General features: G+C 30.2%; 2 protein-coding genes across 2 annotated transcripts; one reads left to right on the top strand and one right to left on the bottom strand.

Annotated features, from left to right (window-relative positions):
• Positions 1-763: 763 nt before the first annotated feature.
• LOC114382967 (peroxidase 4-like) lies at positions 764-5949 on the bottom strand. Its single transcript, XM_028342519.1, has 4 exons — positions 5670-5949; positions 2965-3147; positions 2417-2585; positions 764-1451 (listed from the first exon to the last, which is right to left on the bottom strand). Exons 1-4 carry the CDS (start codon positions 5892-5894, stop codon positions 1054-1056), a joined length of 975 nt encoding a protein of 324 aa, XP_028198320.1. The 5' UTR covers positions 5895-5949; the 3' UTR covers positions 764-1053.
• A 6701-nt stretch (positions 5950-12650) lies between these two features.
• On the top strand, positions 12651-14796 carry LOC114385337 (biogenesis of lysosome-related organelles complex 1 subunit 1-like). The gene is made up of 3 exons (XM_028345369.1): positions 12651-12886; positions 12967-13172; positions 14363-14796. Exons 1-3 carry the CDS (start codon positions 12772-12774, stop codon positions 14672-14674), a joined length of 633 nt encoding a protein of 210 aa, XP_028201170.1. The 5' UTR covers positions 12651-12771; the 3' UTR covers positions 14675-14796.
• Positions 14797-18794: the final 3998 nt, after the last annotated feature.

Below are 18794 nucleotides of genomic sequence, written 5' to 3'. Positions count from 1 at the left end.
TAGTTTTTAAAATAAAAAATCAAAACATATATAAGCTAACAGTTTTGATTCTTTAATTAATTACTTTCAGTTTTTTTATTATTCATTTTTTTGTATTGTCCTATTTTCGTTCTCCACTTGCTCTCTTCCATACTCTTCACTAAAAATTATAGTTTAATTTTTTTTTCAAAATAATTTTAAAAACAAAAAACTATAAACACAATTATGCACACCAATTTTCTCATATAATTAAAATCAAGGGATTAGTTAAATTGTGAAACTTCAAGAGAATTTATATTTAAGAAATTAGACGATCAGTAAGTTATTTTACAAGAATTCAATTCTATATCACAAATGAATTGTTGTAATTAAATTGATGTATCAATTAACCAGTTGTTGATATATCTATTTTCTTTTTCATACCAAAGAAATGGTTGGTTGAGTGACACTAATGTTCATGAAAAAAAATTTGTGAATATGCCAATAGAATCTCAAAGGAGATTAATTAAAATCTCGTAGACAACTAAAATACTCTTTTACAATTATATGTACGAAAAGAATTAAATAGATATTGATTACTCGTACATCACTACTTGATGACATCTTAACTCATTTGAGAAAGCTCTCGAGTAATTGAAACAAATCCTTTATTTTGTTTAATTGCATTGCTCTTTTTCTTTACTTTTCTTTTATTGCATGACTTTATTATTGAATTTAAAATTATCTTCAATCTTATAATAGCATCTAAATAATTTAATTCAATATATACTGAAAGTAATTCTTATGAAAAAAAAAAACAATTTTCCACTTTCATCATATCACGTTTTTTGAAACAGTAACAATTGTTGTAACCGTAACAACAATCCTTAAAATGACATTACATGCTTTACAATTAATTCCTTACAATAACTCTCTAGTAAAATTGAAATTGAACTTAACAACAAAACAATTTTTGAAGGAACAAGAAAACAACTTAACAGATCATGCTCACAAAAGAACTACCGGTACCCCACTTTTGGGGTGTATATGTAACACACAAAAACTCAATTCATATATTTATTTGTTGTGTCTCTTCTAATTTGGCCTCCTACATTGCTTCCTTATCTGCCCATTTGACCCAGTTAAGGGTTTGATGTTTCCCATCTTAATCATTGCAGTGACGAAGTCAGCCTCAAAGACCCTTTGATTGTTGCTGTAAGTTCTCACTAGTGAATCTGTGGATCCTCCATTGAAGAGCTCTTGATCAGAACGAAGGAGACCCTTTTTGTTGATGAGGTTCTTGAAGTATTCGTTATCGAAATGGTTAGGAGTTTTGAAGTCTAGTGGTGCTACATTGTTGTCCTTTGGTGTTCCACTGCTACCCTTTGGACAGTTCTTTTGCCTTGCCTTGGCAAATAAACTGTCAATGTTGTTTTCATTGTATATGCGATCTCTATAACTGACACACCTTGCCTTTCCAATTGTGTGTGCTCCTGAAATCACACAGAAAATATCAAATAAACAGGGGTGGTCTAAATATTAACACTTGTGACATGTAAAGTGTTTAACAAGAAGTCAACAACTAGAAAGCCTTATCTCACATTGGGTGAGGTTGGTTATATAGATTTCAACCTTATTTGACATGATTAAAAATAAAAATTTCAAAAATATTATTTAGCCTAAGATTTCAATAATTAAAATCAGCTGCAATGAAAATGAAGTTTTTAACATGACAAAAATAATTTGAAACATGAAGATATAGTTGAATAGTTCTTTTGTATATATTCATGGTGTGTTATATATAGAATTGATGCACTACTAATGAAATTGATAATTAATTCATACTTTTACATTTGAATTTCACCACATATACAATTTACTTGTCAAATAGTAAGTACGTTCCTTAATCCAGTGTATAAATTGAATATGCAGTTAACATAAATAAATATAATATACAAATAATGAAAGACTCTTGAGGCAGAATAATGCTAACTGAAAATGATATGTAAATGGATGGTGTTATTCTTTTTTGGCTGTGGAAACAATTAATACCGTATATATCTTTTTCAAGTTAGTTAAACATGCTTTTCCTTTAACTTGACTCTTCTCTGTTTAGAAGTCAAATGGCTTTTAGCCTAGAGAAAGAGCATGGCATGCATTTACGTGGTAATTTAAATGTCACATCCAGGTCCACATATATATCCACTACAAGTAATTATTAAGTAAAGAGATAGTGAGATATTGTATTATATAATAAAATTTCTTTTATTATCACAATACTCATCTATTATTTCATTTCTTATTTTTCTCACTTCTTCTCTTATCTCAGTCTTATGGAAATACTGTATAAATAAACAAATTAAATTTCTTTGGATGGAAAGCCATACGTTTGTATAAATTAAATATAAAGTCATCTTGAAAATATACCAAACTAGAAAAAAGAGAAAAGTAAATGTACCTGATAATGCAACCATGTCCTTGGTAGAGAGCCCTTGATCATCAAATCTTTGGATAAGGCTGCTGAGGGAAGAATTCGGTCCTGGAAGCACACCACTGTTTGCAAGGTTGAAAAAGCCAGTCGTGGAATCCCTTCTACCAAGTTTAACCTTCCAATTTGGCCCTCCAAGCTGCATATCATGAAATTTTATAAACCATACAAATTGATAAATAAGTATTCAACAACCCTATACATCTATATATAATATATGTGTGTGGAGTAATGATATACTCTATCAAAGGCATATAACCATACATAAGTTGTCAAAATTAAAAGTTACTTATAGAGCATGTTTGGTTTCACATTTTTTGACATCCATCAAGCAGCTACACAGTGTAGCTAGCCTCCACGTCTTTCTTGCGAATGACTTGGTTTTTCACGTTTTGAACGCACAACCAAACTTCTACTTGGTATTTGTATAAATACTTAAAAATGTTAAATATATATTTTTTTATAAAATCTTAATTAATTAAATATGATCTTATAGTCTATATTGGTTTTGAACTCACAATTGCAACAGAGTCACGAGCAGCAATGGTAACGATATCAGCACATGACACCACTCCAGGGCATAGTGCCTCCACCTTAGACTTGATGGCATCAATGACTTCATAACCTCTCAAAGAGTTCTTGTTGGGAAGTGCAATCTTCTCCGAGGAAGGGCCATCAAGTAACACTGATCCATCACAACCCTGTTTCCAATTAATTAAGCAGCAATACACAATTAGCAATAATTAGTTGTAATTAATTTATAGAACAGTGACTAACTTTATCGAAATTGGATTGGTAGGTGAAAGTTTACTTTAGAAGGAAGCACTTCTAAGCCAAAAAAAAAATGCATATGTTTAATGAACACCATAGTTGAATATATTAAGTGTTGGCATGAATGTAGGTAGGATGTTAATTAAAATAGGCTTAACATAACTCATCCCTGCTGGGATGGGTTGGACTAGAGATTGGATTAAGAATTTCAACCCTACACAATTAATATAGGTTGCGGGTCGAACTTGGCTGCCAAAATTATTTTATGGAAATATATATGAAATATGAGGAAACATAATGTCATAATTATAAAAAGTTTTATCTTACTAGATTATCTTAGCACAAATGATATTTAAAAACTATAATCGTGTTTTAAATGAATGTAAAACAAAGCAATAAAATAACATAGAATTTATATGTTTAATAAAATAATATTTAACTAAACTCATCAAAATAATTAACTAAAAAAGTTTAATCTGATAAGTCAACTAAAGTCAGGACTCATTGAGTTGGCCAATAATTGAGTTAGACGAATTATGCAAGTTAAATGATTGAATTAAATAACTCAACCCAACTCATTTTAAAGTATTAAATAAAATAAATTTATAGTTGATTGAATCTATTTTGACATTCTTACTTCTTTGTGGATACTATTTTATTATCGATTATCTTTTACTTCTTGATGGAAATATATTATTCTACAACCTACATGGAATGTTTTAATTGGAGTACGTGTTTTCTGTTTTAATTTTTAAAGAAAATAAAAAATAAGAGTAAAAATACGTTTGTTTAAAATTTTAAAAATAAATTTAAAATTGAAAACAACATATAAACGTTTTTATTTTTTTCTAAAGAAATGAAAACATGGTAATATGTTAGCGTCTTTTTTTTCTCTGTTTTATAAATCTTGAAAATTTTAGAAAGAAGTTATTTTCAAAAATTAAAAACAAAAAATAAACATTCAACCCAAGTGTGACCATAATTTGCATCATCAAATGTGCATTGTGATAAATTAATTTACTGTGCAAAGGAAATTAATTGAAAAGAAAAATAGATGTATAAATTATTTATGAAAGATTGTACTCATGTAAAACACTTTATTCTAGTTATAAATAAATAGAATTTATATTGAGATTGTACTCATGTACTCCAATAATTTTAGAAATTTTGATACGGTTAGCTTTTTAATCAATTAAAGTTATTTTTAATCATATTTTTTAATTTAAAAATAATAATAAAAACTAATTTAAAAATACAAAATTATTAATAAAAAATAATATATAATTTGATTGATTAAAAAATTAACAGTATTATTCACGCCACCTTAAAAACTCTATTATATTATCTTGCATGATGACTCAACTTCGACTAAAAATATTTAAATATACTAATTTATTCTATTAGAGATTCGGACCTATGGCCGGAAAAGCCAAAACCCTGTGTTTAAAAAAAAAGTGGTGTACGTAATTAACCATAAAAACATTTGGATATATCTTCATATTAGGACCTTTTCTTTGTATTTTGTCTCTTAATATTTCTTTTTTATAACATATAATAATTTTGGTTTTTCATCATCTGATAATTTATTATTTTAATTTTTTTAATTAAAAAATATATATTTTAAGATATTTTTAAAAAAATAATTTCAAAAAGTCTACTTCTAAGATTATTTTTAGAAAAATCATTTTATAATCCTTAATTTTTAATTTTTCTTTTTAAAATAAGATATTATAAGACAGTTTTTTAAAAAATTGTATTAGAAAATTTATTTTTTAACATGATTTTTACGCAAAACATCCTTAAAATAATCTATTTTTTTAAAGAAAATAATTTCTAATTAAGACGATTCTTAAAAAAACTATTTTAGAAATTGTAACTTTTAAAAAGGTTTGTGAACTATGGTGAAAAGTTAAAAAAATTTCACAATAATGACTACAACTACAATTAAAAACCGTTAATTATTAAAAATCCTTAAAAACAGTCATAAAATGTTATTTTTTCAATAATGAGAACAACATTTTCACTTCATTTTTTTTATGCTTCAAACGTGTCATTATTGGTGATGTCACATCATCGAATAAGACTTGTTGAAAGCGATTAAACTTGGAAAGAAAGAAAAATACGTATAAATGACCGATAGCAACTAAAAAGAACATAGTATTGCATTATTAAATACTTGTATTTTAGCAATTACGATTATCCACACACAACCCATTACGTTCCTAATGAATGAATAAATGAACGATTTGAAATCTTTGAAAAAAAATTTGTTGACAATCATATGAATTTATAGGTTTTGTTTGATTGATGCTAAAAGTAGTTAGGTATTATTACCCTTGATAGGTGACAAAATAAAAGTATTACCCTTGATAAACCATAGAATATATAGTATTATAGTATATATAACTAAAGAAAAATAAAAACTTAACATAGATGAAGAGTAGTAATTTACATTGACAAAGCAGTCATGAAAGAAGAGGCGAACGATAGATGCTCCCTGGCGAGGTTCTTTAGCCAAAGCAGATTGAAGAACGGATTTTACGGCATAGAAAACCTTGGGACATTTACTATCATAGAAGTTCTCAGAGAGTTGAGCTGAAGAACTTCCTATAAGCAAAAGAGTAGTGAACAAAGCTAAAGCAAATATGGATGTTGAAGATGAAGAAGAAAGTGCCATTTTGATTTGCTAAGTAGAGCTTATGAGAAGATGGGTGATCTTATAGACTATGCAAGGAAAATACTACAATATATATAGGAGAGGATGTGTGAGATGGCAACTCATTAACGCTCACCTAATCATCAAGAACTTGACAAATTAGTGCATGACACATATAACGTTTATCTATGTCTGGAAATGTGGATTGAATTGACCGGTTGAAAATGAAAAGTATGAAATTATTGTATAAGGTGGTAACTTTTTTTAAATTAGGAAAACACAAGGTTCTGGTGAAATGAACTTGGTCGAATCATTAGCTATGCATTTGTCATTATTATTAGTGAAAAAATAGGGTTCTTATTTGTTTGGCTGTTGTTGTTAAAGAATATATGCCGAGGTTGACTATTCAAAAGTTGCAAAAGCCCATGCTATTTGTTTATTATTATATCATATAATTATATAATAAAGAGAAATGCTACTTGTATAAGTATTGCACTAGATGCTATTATTATTATCGAATAAATTATTTAATGGAAAGTGATGAAAAAAAAAGTCGAATCTTAATAACCAGCCAAGATCTATAATATCTCACATGTTGGCAAGTTGACAATGAAGATGCATGCAGGCTTTTCAGGCAACAGAGCCCAGAGAGATAACAAGTCATCAACTTACCCAATCAAAATTGCCTGCATTTATAATAATAAAAAATATATACTTTTATACAAGTATTATTATTTGGGCTGGATCATTATCAATCATCATCATTATTTAATATTGAAAACACTATAGAAACCAGTGTGGTGGAGCTTCAATCAAAATTTGAAGGCCACGGCTGCACCAGTTCTTAGAAAAGATGATGGAAACTTCGATGCTTGTTTGCTAGCTTCAGTACTAGCTAATACCACTACACCAGCATCAAGACCGGGTATTGTGTGGTTCTAATTAATCCCACGAACATCACCACCGAGTTACATATATTAATATTTAGTACAGTACTATATATGTTACCATTATCGATCACTTGCATTCGGCTACAGATTATTACTACATATTACACATGCAGGAAAACAGACATTCTATATATTTCAATATTTTTAAAACAAGTGAAAGACGTATTATATATACTTTTCAATCGAATTTACACATTCATAGCTAGAAATGAGATAAAACAATAGCGTAAAGTATACGCTGTTATAAAATTATTACATCAATCACAATATGAATATTTTTGTCTTTTTCATACTACTTTCTTTTGCGGGTATCGATTCTTATGTAGGATTCTCATACATGTTTCCTACAAGAAAAATACCCTAATCATTGTGCAAAAAATTAATACGAATGTTTTAGTTTGAAGTTGTCACATACAAAAAGTCTCGTTACTAATGATCAAAGCCATCTGTAAAATCTTTTTATTTTTATTTTTAATAAAAATATATTATGACTACCAATCTATGATTATTGGCTGTCACTGCTTTGCACAATATATACAACACGAAAATTACTGAAAATTGACTGTCACGAGCATACGAACTCCACTCACTATATATTAATTTGATCTTCAGTAATTTGATGTTGTCGAAAATAATCTGTCAATATACATAAACTTTCTTCTAGTGAACTATTTATTAATTTGACAGTGTCGCAATCAGAAACTTGACTAGTCGATCTATGATATCCACAAAGCTTAGATAAAAAAACATGAAGATGAAGTTGCCAACCAACATTTATTTTGAGAAAATGTTAAAAAAAACTCTTAAAATAAAATGATCTTTAAAATCAAATAGAGTTAGAGAGTTAATTGCCGCAGTGCATGTGGCAGCATGCACGTGCTAGTCTATGGGAAGACCAAAACAAAATAAAAGAAACTCTTGTTCTGTGTTTTGGAATACGCATGCACCCTTATAGCAGATACCAAATTTTCATCTTCTTCTTCTTCTTCTTCTTTTTTTTTACATGACATACAGCAAATATGTTTTCCTAATCATGCCTGTTTGAGTGTTTGTTGGTGTCTCTATTTCTTTACTTTACTTTTCTTCGCCCTTTGTCGGCATGTATTCATTTTTTATTCTTCGTTTTATTTTAAGACTTTTTTCTTCATTCTACTACTGTCGTCTGATGTTACTAATCATGTTCTCTTGTTTCTTTCCCTAAACAATACACAGTAACACGTGTCTAATCTCCATTTCCTTGTAAAGAAATGCTATTTGATCAGTCTTTTTAAGAGTGCACAATTGGAATAAAACGTTAAGTCGTGAAGAAAAATTAGACAAGAAAAGAAAGAGAATAATGTGGGGAATCAAACATGAATTTACAATTTTTATTCCAATTTTGTTACATCCAGTAAATTACTAAACTGAGTCAAATTGCGAAATAAAAATTGTAAATTCATGTTTAATTTCTCACATTATTCTTTTTGGGTTTTGCTAATTGATGTCCTAAAACACTAATTAATTAATGAATTAATAAATTAATGTGTCAAAAAAATCAATAAATAGAATTTTTTTAAGTTAAAATTGTATTAGAAGTCATGGTGCAATGCACATTACACTTTCTAATAAGAAAAAGTTTTACTTTTGGTTTCTTAGCAAATGCTTAAGGGTATTTGATAGCATTTTTTTTATCTTCTAATGCAATTTTAACTAACAAAAAAAAGACACAATTTATTACAAAGTTTCGCATTCTAAGTAAAAAAAAAGACTCACCTAGTATTAATTTTATGATTTCTAAATCATTTGTTTTTGGGATGAGTATAAAAGAGACAAATTTTTCTAAACCACGTGATTGATCAAAGGGCTTACAAAAGTACTGGAGAGGCATAACAATGCAGGAAATCAGGATCCGGATTCGATGATAAATAGTAACTAATAAAGGTAGTGCAGATTTTTCATTACCGTTTCTCAATTCTCTCTTTAATCTTTCTCTTTTCTGTGGCGTGAGAGAATTTCGAGTGAGAAAAGTTCTCCCAAAATCTATAGTCAATATTAATTTGAGTCGATATCTGAACGATTATAATACTTTTTAAAAAAAATTTCAAGCTCTTTTATATTAAAATAACAGTGGATAGAATTAAAAAAAAAAACAAGATTATATATATTCTACAGTTTTTATGCTCCCAAAAACCAATACCGTGAAGTTGTTGCCTTGTTTATATTGGTATTTTTCCTACTTTAATAACATTTGTTAACTATCCTAATCATATTTATTGTTCCTGTTTAAGAATAATTTTGGCATGCAATTTCAGTCAACTAAATGCAATACGAATATGATAGCTTTTCTTGACTTTAAGAGATAGCAGTCACCACTCTATCTTTCTAATATTTAGCAAGAGACAATTTAATTTAATTTGCATATAATAGTACATGCAGGTCTTCACACATGTAATTGCACTTACATATAATTTCTTAAATTGGTTCTTATATGTAAGAGCTGAGCAACAAGCTAACATTATATTAATTATTGCTCTATCATTGATTATCGTGCTTAACACAAACATAATTTGATAGTACAACGTCTCTTTGAATTTTCTGTGGATGCCACTGTGCTAAACAGAACAAAACATGGAATTAAGGAAAATAAAGAAAGCTATGGCTGCCAAAGTTACGACTTAGTACTTGTTTAAGAATATAATAATGCTAAAACTCACATGGGATTTGAGAAGGACAAGTTAGTAAAGTTGAAGTAGAATAGTATGTTAATGTCACCAACCAATGATGGCGTGCTAGGCTTGCAATTTGCAAAGACTATTGTTGCACACTTGCATTGCATAGAGCGAAAATCACAAGGAACATGCACACAAAAAACAATGGTGCCGTTAACGTACGTGGGTGGAGAAAAGGAACCAAATAAGAGGCAAGTAAATAAAAGATGAAAAAAGCTAATTCAGTATACTTAGGGTATTAATTAAGATAACTAGAAGAAATATTTTTATTTAAATAAAAAAATTATATTATTCATTTTTTTACATTTTTATATAATTTCCATAAAAAAAGATGCATAATATTTTTATATAATATTTTATTTTTTTAAACTTTTTTAATCAATATCTTAAATACACTAGTTATCAAGATGCATAAAATATACAGGAAAAAAGAATGATGATAACACACGAATACTAGTGATGGCTGTGTATATGGGACGTATGTAAAAGATTTGAAAAGGGTCAGAAACATCTTCATTCAAGACAATAATTAACTTCTTTACCAATAGAGGCTGCTCCAATCACATACCAACATTTGCTTTTCTTGATAAATGCCCCTCAAACTTGAACTTCAATCAATAAAGCAAAGCTGGCATACCTCGAACCGGAATTAACTTAATTATAATTCCATAAAGCAATCATTCGTTTTATTGTTTGTCTGCGATGAATATGTTTGACACACTTCACGTTTTAACAAATTACACTTTAGTAGTTTGAATGTGAGAGAAACAATAGAAAATGCAATTTTGCATCGACATTAGGAATATTAATTATTTGCATCTACCACGAAGGCATATTAACATTGAAATTTATATAATTTCTTTTGCAGTTAATAATTGTCGTAAGTTCTTGAGTCAAATTTCAATAATTTTGTTTAATATGCAAGCAAGTATAATAACATATATGACTAAAATTTGTGATAATTATTATTATTTATAAACTATCATTCTTACCTTGCTCTTAAAGTCTAAGCTTTTAAAATTCGTCATATTCAATCGTTGCATGCCAGAGGGATACGTATACTTTCATTCAAGCTCACCAAAAGTGAGAAGGGTGTGGAAGAGAAGCAATTTGGTTGCTATCACTTCGTTATACTAGTCCCTTTCGGATTTTGAAAACTTAAACACATATTACTTGTTTATGCACTTAATTCAAATACCAATATGACAAATTAGTTAATGAGTTGTGCTAGTGATATCTGCTATTTCTAATGCATCATTTTCGTTTCTTTTACGGGCAAAAGAAATAAGTCATTTTCATTTTTCTCAATTTGTTGGAAAAAGGAAGAAAAAACAAATAGAATGTCTATATCTCCATAATTGGTGTACATGATATTCTTCACTATATAATATTAATTAAAAATTGATTTGAACAAATTTTCTGAACAATTCCAATAAAGCAGGTACATAAGGTTGACGACTTCCACTCAACCAAGTACCAACTCTTATACTACCATCTTTTATTAAAATTGCATAGATGTTTGAGCCAAGGCTGCTGAAAAATCAAAGCCGAGCTACAGTTTTAGACCTAGGTTAGGAATTAGGATAACTATGAATTCAAAATGAAGACCTTAGACATTCATGTTTGAACTTGGAAGGGTGGAATACTTGTTAATTTAGCATGTATCAATCCTATCAAGCTAAGGTTGTCTTATAGGATTAATACTTAGATAGAAGTGTGGGGATGGATGCAATTCCTTAAACCCCTAAACCCTTTATACGTGGATAGATATTTATTGAATTTGAATAAAAGTTGGTTCTAATAATAATTAATTACAAATATTTTTTAATATAAGCTTTGGCATGCACTATTATCACTATAGGATCTCGACATCCCATGATTCCAATGACGTTGGTACCTCAAAATCCTATCAATCATCTACAGCACAACATGTGTATCAGGTGCGTATTGAATTTGGTGTTGGTGCGTGTTTGCAGTTGGATTTGTGAGGGAATACACTTATCGATTTCTATCATATGGAAGGAGAATCTATTAAGATATTTTTACTAGGTATTTAGGAGTTGGGTCTGGTAAATAGTTAGTGACAGTTAGTAACCTTGGTTGATAATAGGGTGGTATACCTGTATGTAAACGGGTTGTGGTACCCTAGGTACCTCATTAATATAAATTTTTTGCCCATAAAAAAATATTTGTGCAGCACAACAATATTTATTTAAAAAGATAAAGGAGCAAGATAACATGAGGAAACTAGACTAAAACTCATGAAAAAAACATCAACAAAACCGAAAGAAAGACAACCCATTGTTGATATATTAAAAAAACACTAAATTTATAGCTTTATCATCTTTTCTGCACAATCCTCTGGTAGATGCTAACCCACAACTGAATTCAATTGCCAAAACGTTGTTTCTGCCTGGATTATTGTTTTCAAACTGAAGAGGTTATAAATTTCGTTTTAGTTTAATCAACCATATTATTTAAGTTGTGGTTTAAGAGATATAAAATGAGTTAAATGATTAAGGAAGAATGATAGAAGAAAGGAAGAAAAAGGTCACGGTTTAATTTTTTTACTCATAAAATTAACATTTTAACAAATAATATTTGATGATAAAAGAAAAAAAAAAGAAAATTAAGCTGTGATTTGTCAAATCAGGTTTTATTGTTTTCAGTTGATCCTATAAGCTAAACCAGCATGTTAGTAAGTGTTCTCTACGCAGTAAATGGGTGGCAGTACTGCTTCACAAATAGCCATAGGAAATGAAGAGACCAAGGGTACCCTTTTGCCCATCAGAGGGTATTCCTTTTTTCTCACCTCCTTAACCCAACTTGTTGGCACACAGCTCTTACATGACAAACTTACTCATGAGAAACAAACACATACTTGTTCCGGATTGAGATTATCTCTAGTTTTCAAAAAGCCATACACTCAACGATGAAAAATGTTTTATTCTATACCCAAAAATAATTGTAAACACCACTAAATAAATATGAATAGAGTTAATTTCATAGTTACATATGATAAGGAGGATCAAATGTGAGTTATTTCCAAATTACAGAAACTAAAAAAAATCACTTTTAAATTTGAGCTACCAATGGTAAACTTAACCCAAATTTCAGGAATCAAAGTGATATTTAAGTCAAAAGAAAATGTTAAAACAACATTCACTTAATATTTCATTGTCAAATTTGCAGGGTAAGTAGTTGGGGCTTCTTAACTTTACAAAGTGAAGTTAGAACTGAATGAATGAAAAAGGGTACATGGCAATGGACGCAGAGCCAAAAGGTCTAGAAGCTTCCTTGCAACATTTGATTGATCTTCACCACCACAAATCTCTTGTCCTTGCCCACCACACAGGTCTTTTCCCCCCTTCTCCACCTTCCTTCAAAATCCTATTTTGTTTTGCTAACACCAACTTTCTTCATCTGGGTATGCAGACAAAGCCAAGAAGGACGCAATAAGGAAAGCCGAGCGTGTTTCTGATTTGCTGGTTGAAGCAGTGAATGGTGGGGTCCAAGATTCTTTCATCAACCAGAAGCGAATTGAGCTTGAAATTCGAACTCTGGCTGCCACCATCACCAGGTTCATGAAGCAAACCGATCAATGGCTCGCTGCCACTCATGCCCTCAACACTGCTCTCAAGGTACTGCTATTCACTTGTTATCATTCATCGTTTTTATTTCGATCAATATGCTGCATTTACAATATTCTGAGATGCATACTTTATAATTTAGTTTACTTCCTTGCTTTTTTATTGCAATGTATTTGTTATTATTGTGTTGTGCATCGGGCATGAGTCTGGGTAATTTGTATGGATTAGAAAGGACACGTAAGAAAGCAACAACCTTGATTATGATTGTTGGAGTGTTGCTATTGTGATGTTAAGGATGGTTCTGTTCTGATTAAAACTAGGATAGCAAATGCGCATTACTCCATTTGCTGATGAACCCTTAACCTAGGGTGGTGTGTTTGCTGACGCATGCCGTCTACCCTGCTTGAGTGCATAGACTATGGCTGAAGTCAGTTTTCAAGACAGAATTTTATTTGTATATGGTTGTTGTGGTTGTTGTTGTTGCCTGACTGCGGATCAGGGTACGAGTTAAAGGGTGTGAGTGTGATTGACATGGCTGCATTTGAATTTATTGGGCAAGGTTTTAAATTACTTGTGTAGTTGTAATTTTGTCATGATCCTTGTTATTGTGAAAAATTGCATACATCTATGGCTAATGGCCACAAGTGTTATCATAAGACTACAAAAAGCTTGGCATTTTGGCTGCAGTTGTGGTTTTGGGTTGTAATTAGAGACCTTGTTATTGGGTTTGTAATTGGGCTGATAATTAAATTTTAGTAAACCTAGACTGTGACGTTTCTTCTTACCTGATGTTCATTGTGCTTTAGATTGATGGCACTGTCTTTTAGTTTCTCTTTTGGCACTTTTTGGCTTATGAAAAGCTTTAGAGGTTTGGTTCTTTGGACGGGGATATCCCTGTAATTGAGGTTTAATTCTGGAAATAAGGCATTAATCTGGTTACAGAGTAACCATGGAATAAACGGTTTAGTACTTAGAATCCTTTATTTTAAGAGACTCCTTGTTCACAGTCATATGATCAAGTATAAAGATGGAATTGGAGGAGAGGACTTATGCCTACTTTCTTATTAAATTTGGCTTATATTATAATAATGTATACTGTATATTGTATATTTTCTTTGGAGTGCAATGGTAATCGTCAAAGGCATGCCATCTAGAGGTGATCTGTGCATAATTTATTATTTAATTATTTACTGTTATAAAATTTGGTTATTAACTCATTGTAAACATTCATCTGAACTCAGGAAATTGGAGACTTTGAGAACTGGATGAAGATCATGGAATTTGATTGTAAAAGTATCACCACAGCTATACAGAATATTCACCAAGACTCCAAGAGTGATATTACAGCAAGTTTTCATGCATGTCACAATAAAAAAACTTCGTACCCCATTGCCCAGAGGCTCTTCGCTATGCGAAGGTATGGGGGAGGGATATTGTACGCAGCCTTACCCTTGCATATGCAAAGAGGCTGTTTCCGGATTCGAACCCATAACCAACAAGTCACCAAGGCACCAAGGCACAACTTTACCCATGCATGTCACAATGAAATATAAATTTCTAATCCCTTTTCATTCATTTTTCTATTCTACGCATAATATCGAATATCATGTGTTAGTCATTTGACTTTGTTTTCAGTGAAGTAACCAGCTTGAAGAAGCAAGAATTGATTATTACCCTTATTCTGAATAAGTTATGTTTTCTACTTTTTATTCAATTTAATTTTTTTTCCCTGTAAACACTATAAAATTTTCAAAACTAGAAAGGATTAAAAGAAAAAAACAAAAAAAAACAGTATGCTTTGCCTTATGCTCTTATCTCAAGAGTCTGGTGTATCTGGAAGATACAGCACAAATGCAGAATTTTTAGCAACAAGTATCTTCCTATGCCATTTTTATGGAATGGGCAACCTAGCTTTTTTGTGGCATTTTGCCTTATTTTTTTCAAATTTTATCCATGGAATTTCTAAGTCATACTTGCAAAGGATTTGAGTTATTATTTGCACTCCCCCAGTCCCCCTTACTGAATTCTGTACATAATGTATTACATAACCTGGTTATATAACTACAACTATATCATATACAATGCATTTGATGAACTAAACTTGTAAACAAAAATCGAAGTCCCCAACATTTTAGAACATACAAATATGAAGACAATCAATGAAACAGAATCACCATGCAAATAATTTAACCAGAGACAAAATGATTTGCAGAATAGAACAGATAACTGAACACATAAATCATAAGTGATAAAACAGTTTGCAGATAACACTTATAACATAACAGATTTGCAGAAAATGATTTGAATTTGTGGTTGAGTGCCTGGGTTCAAAAGTTACTATGCAATGCATTTCTGGGTTTGCATAAAAATTGGTTATATGTTGAATTGCTGGATACAAATGTGCTGCTTTCTTGAGTCATAGCTTGCTGGGTCAAGAATTTGTTGCAGCTATGAGCAGAAACAGTGTAGGTGTTTCATCTGCATTTTGTGTTTTTAGTTGCAGAACAGTGCTTTGAAGGGGACAACCAAAGCATGGTTGTTTTGGACAATTTGGGATCAGGTATGTATTAAAAGAACAGGCTAATTAACTCAGTTGTGGCTCAAAATTCTGTAAGTGTGAAATAGCTTAACCGAGTTTACTCAATTCTACTGAGAGATGCATTTGAGAGTGAGCCAACTCTATTTTTCTACATAGAATCCTAAACTTGTTGATTTTATGGCAATGTGTATTAGACAGTGATTGTTATGTAGGAGAAAGATTGAGATGACCAAGTATGATTTTCTAGAAAAATGAGTTGAAACTCTCCACCCAAGGTCAATTTCGTGCTTAGAAGAATATCTATGTGGTTTATGTAGAATGATGAGTGGCATCAGAAGTTGATGTACTTATTTTCCTTCATTCGATTTCGGTATCTCTCACTTAAAAAAAGGTTTACATCTCATCTGTGATTATGATTTGATACAGCAAATATCTCTAAGTGATAAACATTATTATAACGATGACAACTTCCCGATATAGTCTCATTCGAAAATCTCTGGTAAATTGAGTTAAAAAAAAATCAGGTAAATGGTGTTGGTTAAATCAACCCAAAAGGGCTCCAACTAACACTTGTTGTAAGTTGACCCAAATCTCCCTGTCATGTGGCTAGAATCACCTTATTAAACTTGGGGGATTTCTTCATGCATTCAACTTTTTTTCAATACGCCCAACAATAAGAGGAAAAAATAAAAAATATACTTACATTCAATCCATACGAATTCATAAGAGGATTACATATTTTACCAATCCATAATAAAAATTTATATATGTAAAAAAATAAATTATTAAATCAAAATTAATTGTAATAAAATTTATTAAGTAAACTTATGTGTGTATTAAATATATATTAAAAATTGTAGTGTCATATATATCAAGATTAATTATTTTTTAACATAATTGATTTGTTAGCTCAATTGGTTAAAGTGATGTGCTAGTAACTTGAAAGTCACAAGTTTGAGACTTACATATGTCATTAATTTAAAATTATTTTGTAAAATATATTTTTAACAATTCGTATGACTCTATGAATTATAGATTGGCCTTATAGAAAAAAAAGATAAAGTTAGAATTTTTTAAAATTTGTTGGGTGTAGGAAGAATAATCCTTAAACTTGATGAGCCAAAATAAAATGACCATTAAGTGAGAACTAGATGGTGATCATGTATCAACATTATTTGGCAAGAAGACCATGTATATAATCTAATGTGATATATGCTTTTGCTGATCATGAGCAAGAGAGTTTGGCTTGTCTACTTCCTTACAATTTTCTCTTTGTTTTAGAGTCTAGTAAGATGAAATAGGGTCCCACCTTGTTTAGGTTTGAAAACATGAGGCTGAATATGTTTTTTTTTTTTTAAATATTAATGAGGAAATCAGTATTCTCAAGGAAAAGATGGGAGTGATATATTGGAAGCATAGTCTTGACTCTTGATGAGGTTCTTAGTGTTAGGGGGCAGAGGCTAAGACTTAGTATGAAATTTTGCTTAGGAAGAAACAAATGAAACACACAAAAAATGAGGCTAAGGATGAGCTTAATCAAAATGTTGGAGCTTGAGTAAGTTGGTGTCCATAGGGATATTGAGATCATCGCTTCCGACTTGTCTGCCGATATGCCCAGTAAACCTTTGATTGAGAGGAAGAAATTTCTAATAGGGTTGGCTGATTGGAAAAAAACTTTTTGAGAGGAAGAAATTTATATGTTTCTTTTAGCTTAGGAATAGAGAGACTATTGTTGGTTTGGCAATAGGTTGTTCTTAATTCATTAAAAGAAAAAGATTCTAAGTGATTTTGTTTCTTAGCCATCACTATTTTATGGGTCTTGCTTTGGCAGCTGCTCTCTTGTCTGTGCATGCATGCCTCTTGGTGGTGGGAAAGAATAATAAGATGCTTTTTGTCCCTTTTCTCTATGCCACCCTCTCTTATAATTTATAAAGGGTCCCACGTGCATATCAAATAGATAATGATGGGGATGCTAACCTTTTTTTTATAGTATTATTGTTACTATTTAAAAACTATTTTTTTAGAGATAAGAAAATGGTCGCCTTGATTTTATTTATTTGATAAAAAGATTTAGTTTTTATAGAACTCAATGATGTTGTCGGTTGAATAATTTAACGAATTCCATTGACTGTAATAAGGCTCCTTGTCGTTGTTGTTGTAATTTATAACCTTTCAGTCTTTTCAGAATGAAGAAATCAAATGCTTGTCCAACAACTTTTGGGAATATTAGCTGTTCTGTTAACAATTTGTTGATGAAAAATAATATATGTACTGTAAACTGATGAGTTGGGATTATTTAGTAATGCTAACCTAATATTTTTACTTGTCACCTAAGTTGGTGCTTCTAATTGCAGCAAAACTTGTCTATAGTAGCGAAGATGATTGAATCCTGTGATGACGGGATTAAATTGATGACATAGTCATTAATGGGCCACCAAGCATGACTTTGATTCAAAGATTAATTTCAATTCACCCTATGTTTTTTTTCACTAAAACTCAACTTAAATTTTTATGCTAAATCTTTTATTATTAGATTGATCTTGATAGATTAAATAGAAGTTGCTGTATCTTTTTTAATGGATCCAACATATTTTTTTAAGACTAATCTATATGTAATTTCTTGATTTTAGACCAAGCCATATTTCAGTGATGTTCTCCTTATATGGTTTTCTTAAGTTACATTAATTAGCTTCGATTCTTTGATTCGAGGCTAAATGATTATGTATTCTTTTGATTTTAGGTTGAGTTATATACATCTTAGATCTATAATTCTAAATCGATTAATCACCAAATAATTTTATTTGTTAAATATGACTATATACCTATACCGTATTATTGCATGTGTTGCATTGATTTGTAACAGTATTAATAGCTACTACGTCTACGTAATAAAGTTCCCAAAGTATTTTAATAACCTTTTAACTTAATTTTGATACATCTTCAGACAATTAGAAATAATCTTATCACAACTTTTTAGTGGTTATTACAAAAATTAACAATCTTTTATATATATATATATATATATATATATACTTGAATTATATATATATACTAAAAACTATTGTATATTGTAAATAAATTTTAATTAAATTAATAAAAAAATTATGTAGATTGATACAAAGAAGAAAAGAACG

The sequence above is a fragment of the Glycine soja genome, chromosome 14 (assembly GCF_004193775.1).
Source record: "Glycine soja cultivar W05 chromosome 14, ASM419377v2, whole genome shotgun sequence".
NCBI lineage: Eukaryota > Viridiplantae > Streptophyta > Magnoliopsida > Fabales > Fabaceae > Glycine > Glycine soja.
This window is presented reverse-complemented; position numbering and strand designations above follow the sequence as displayed.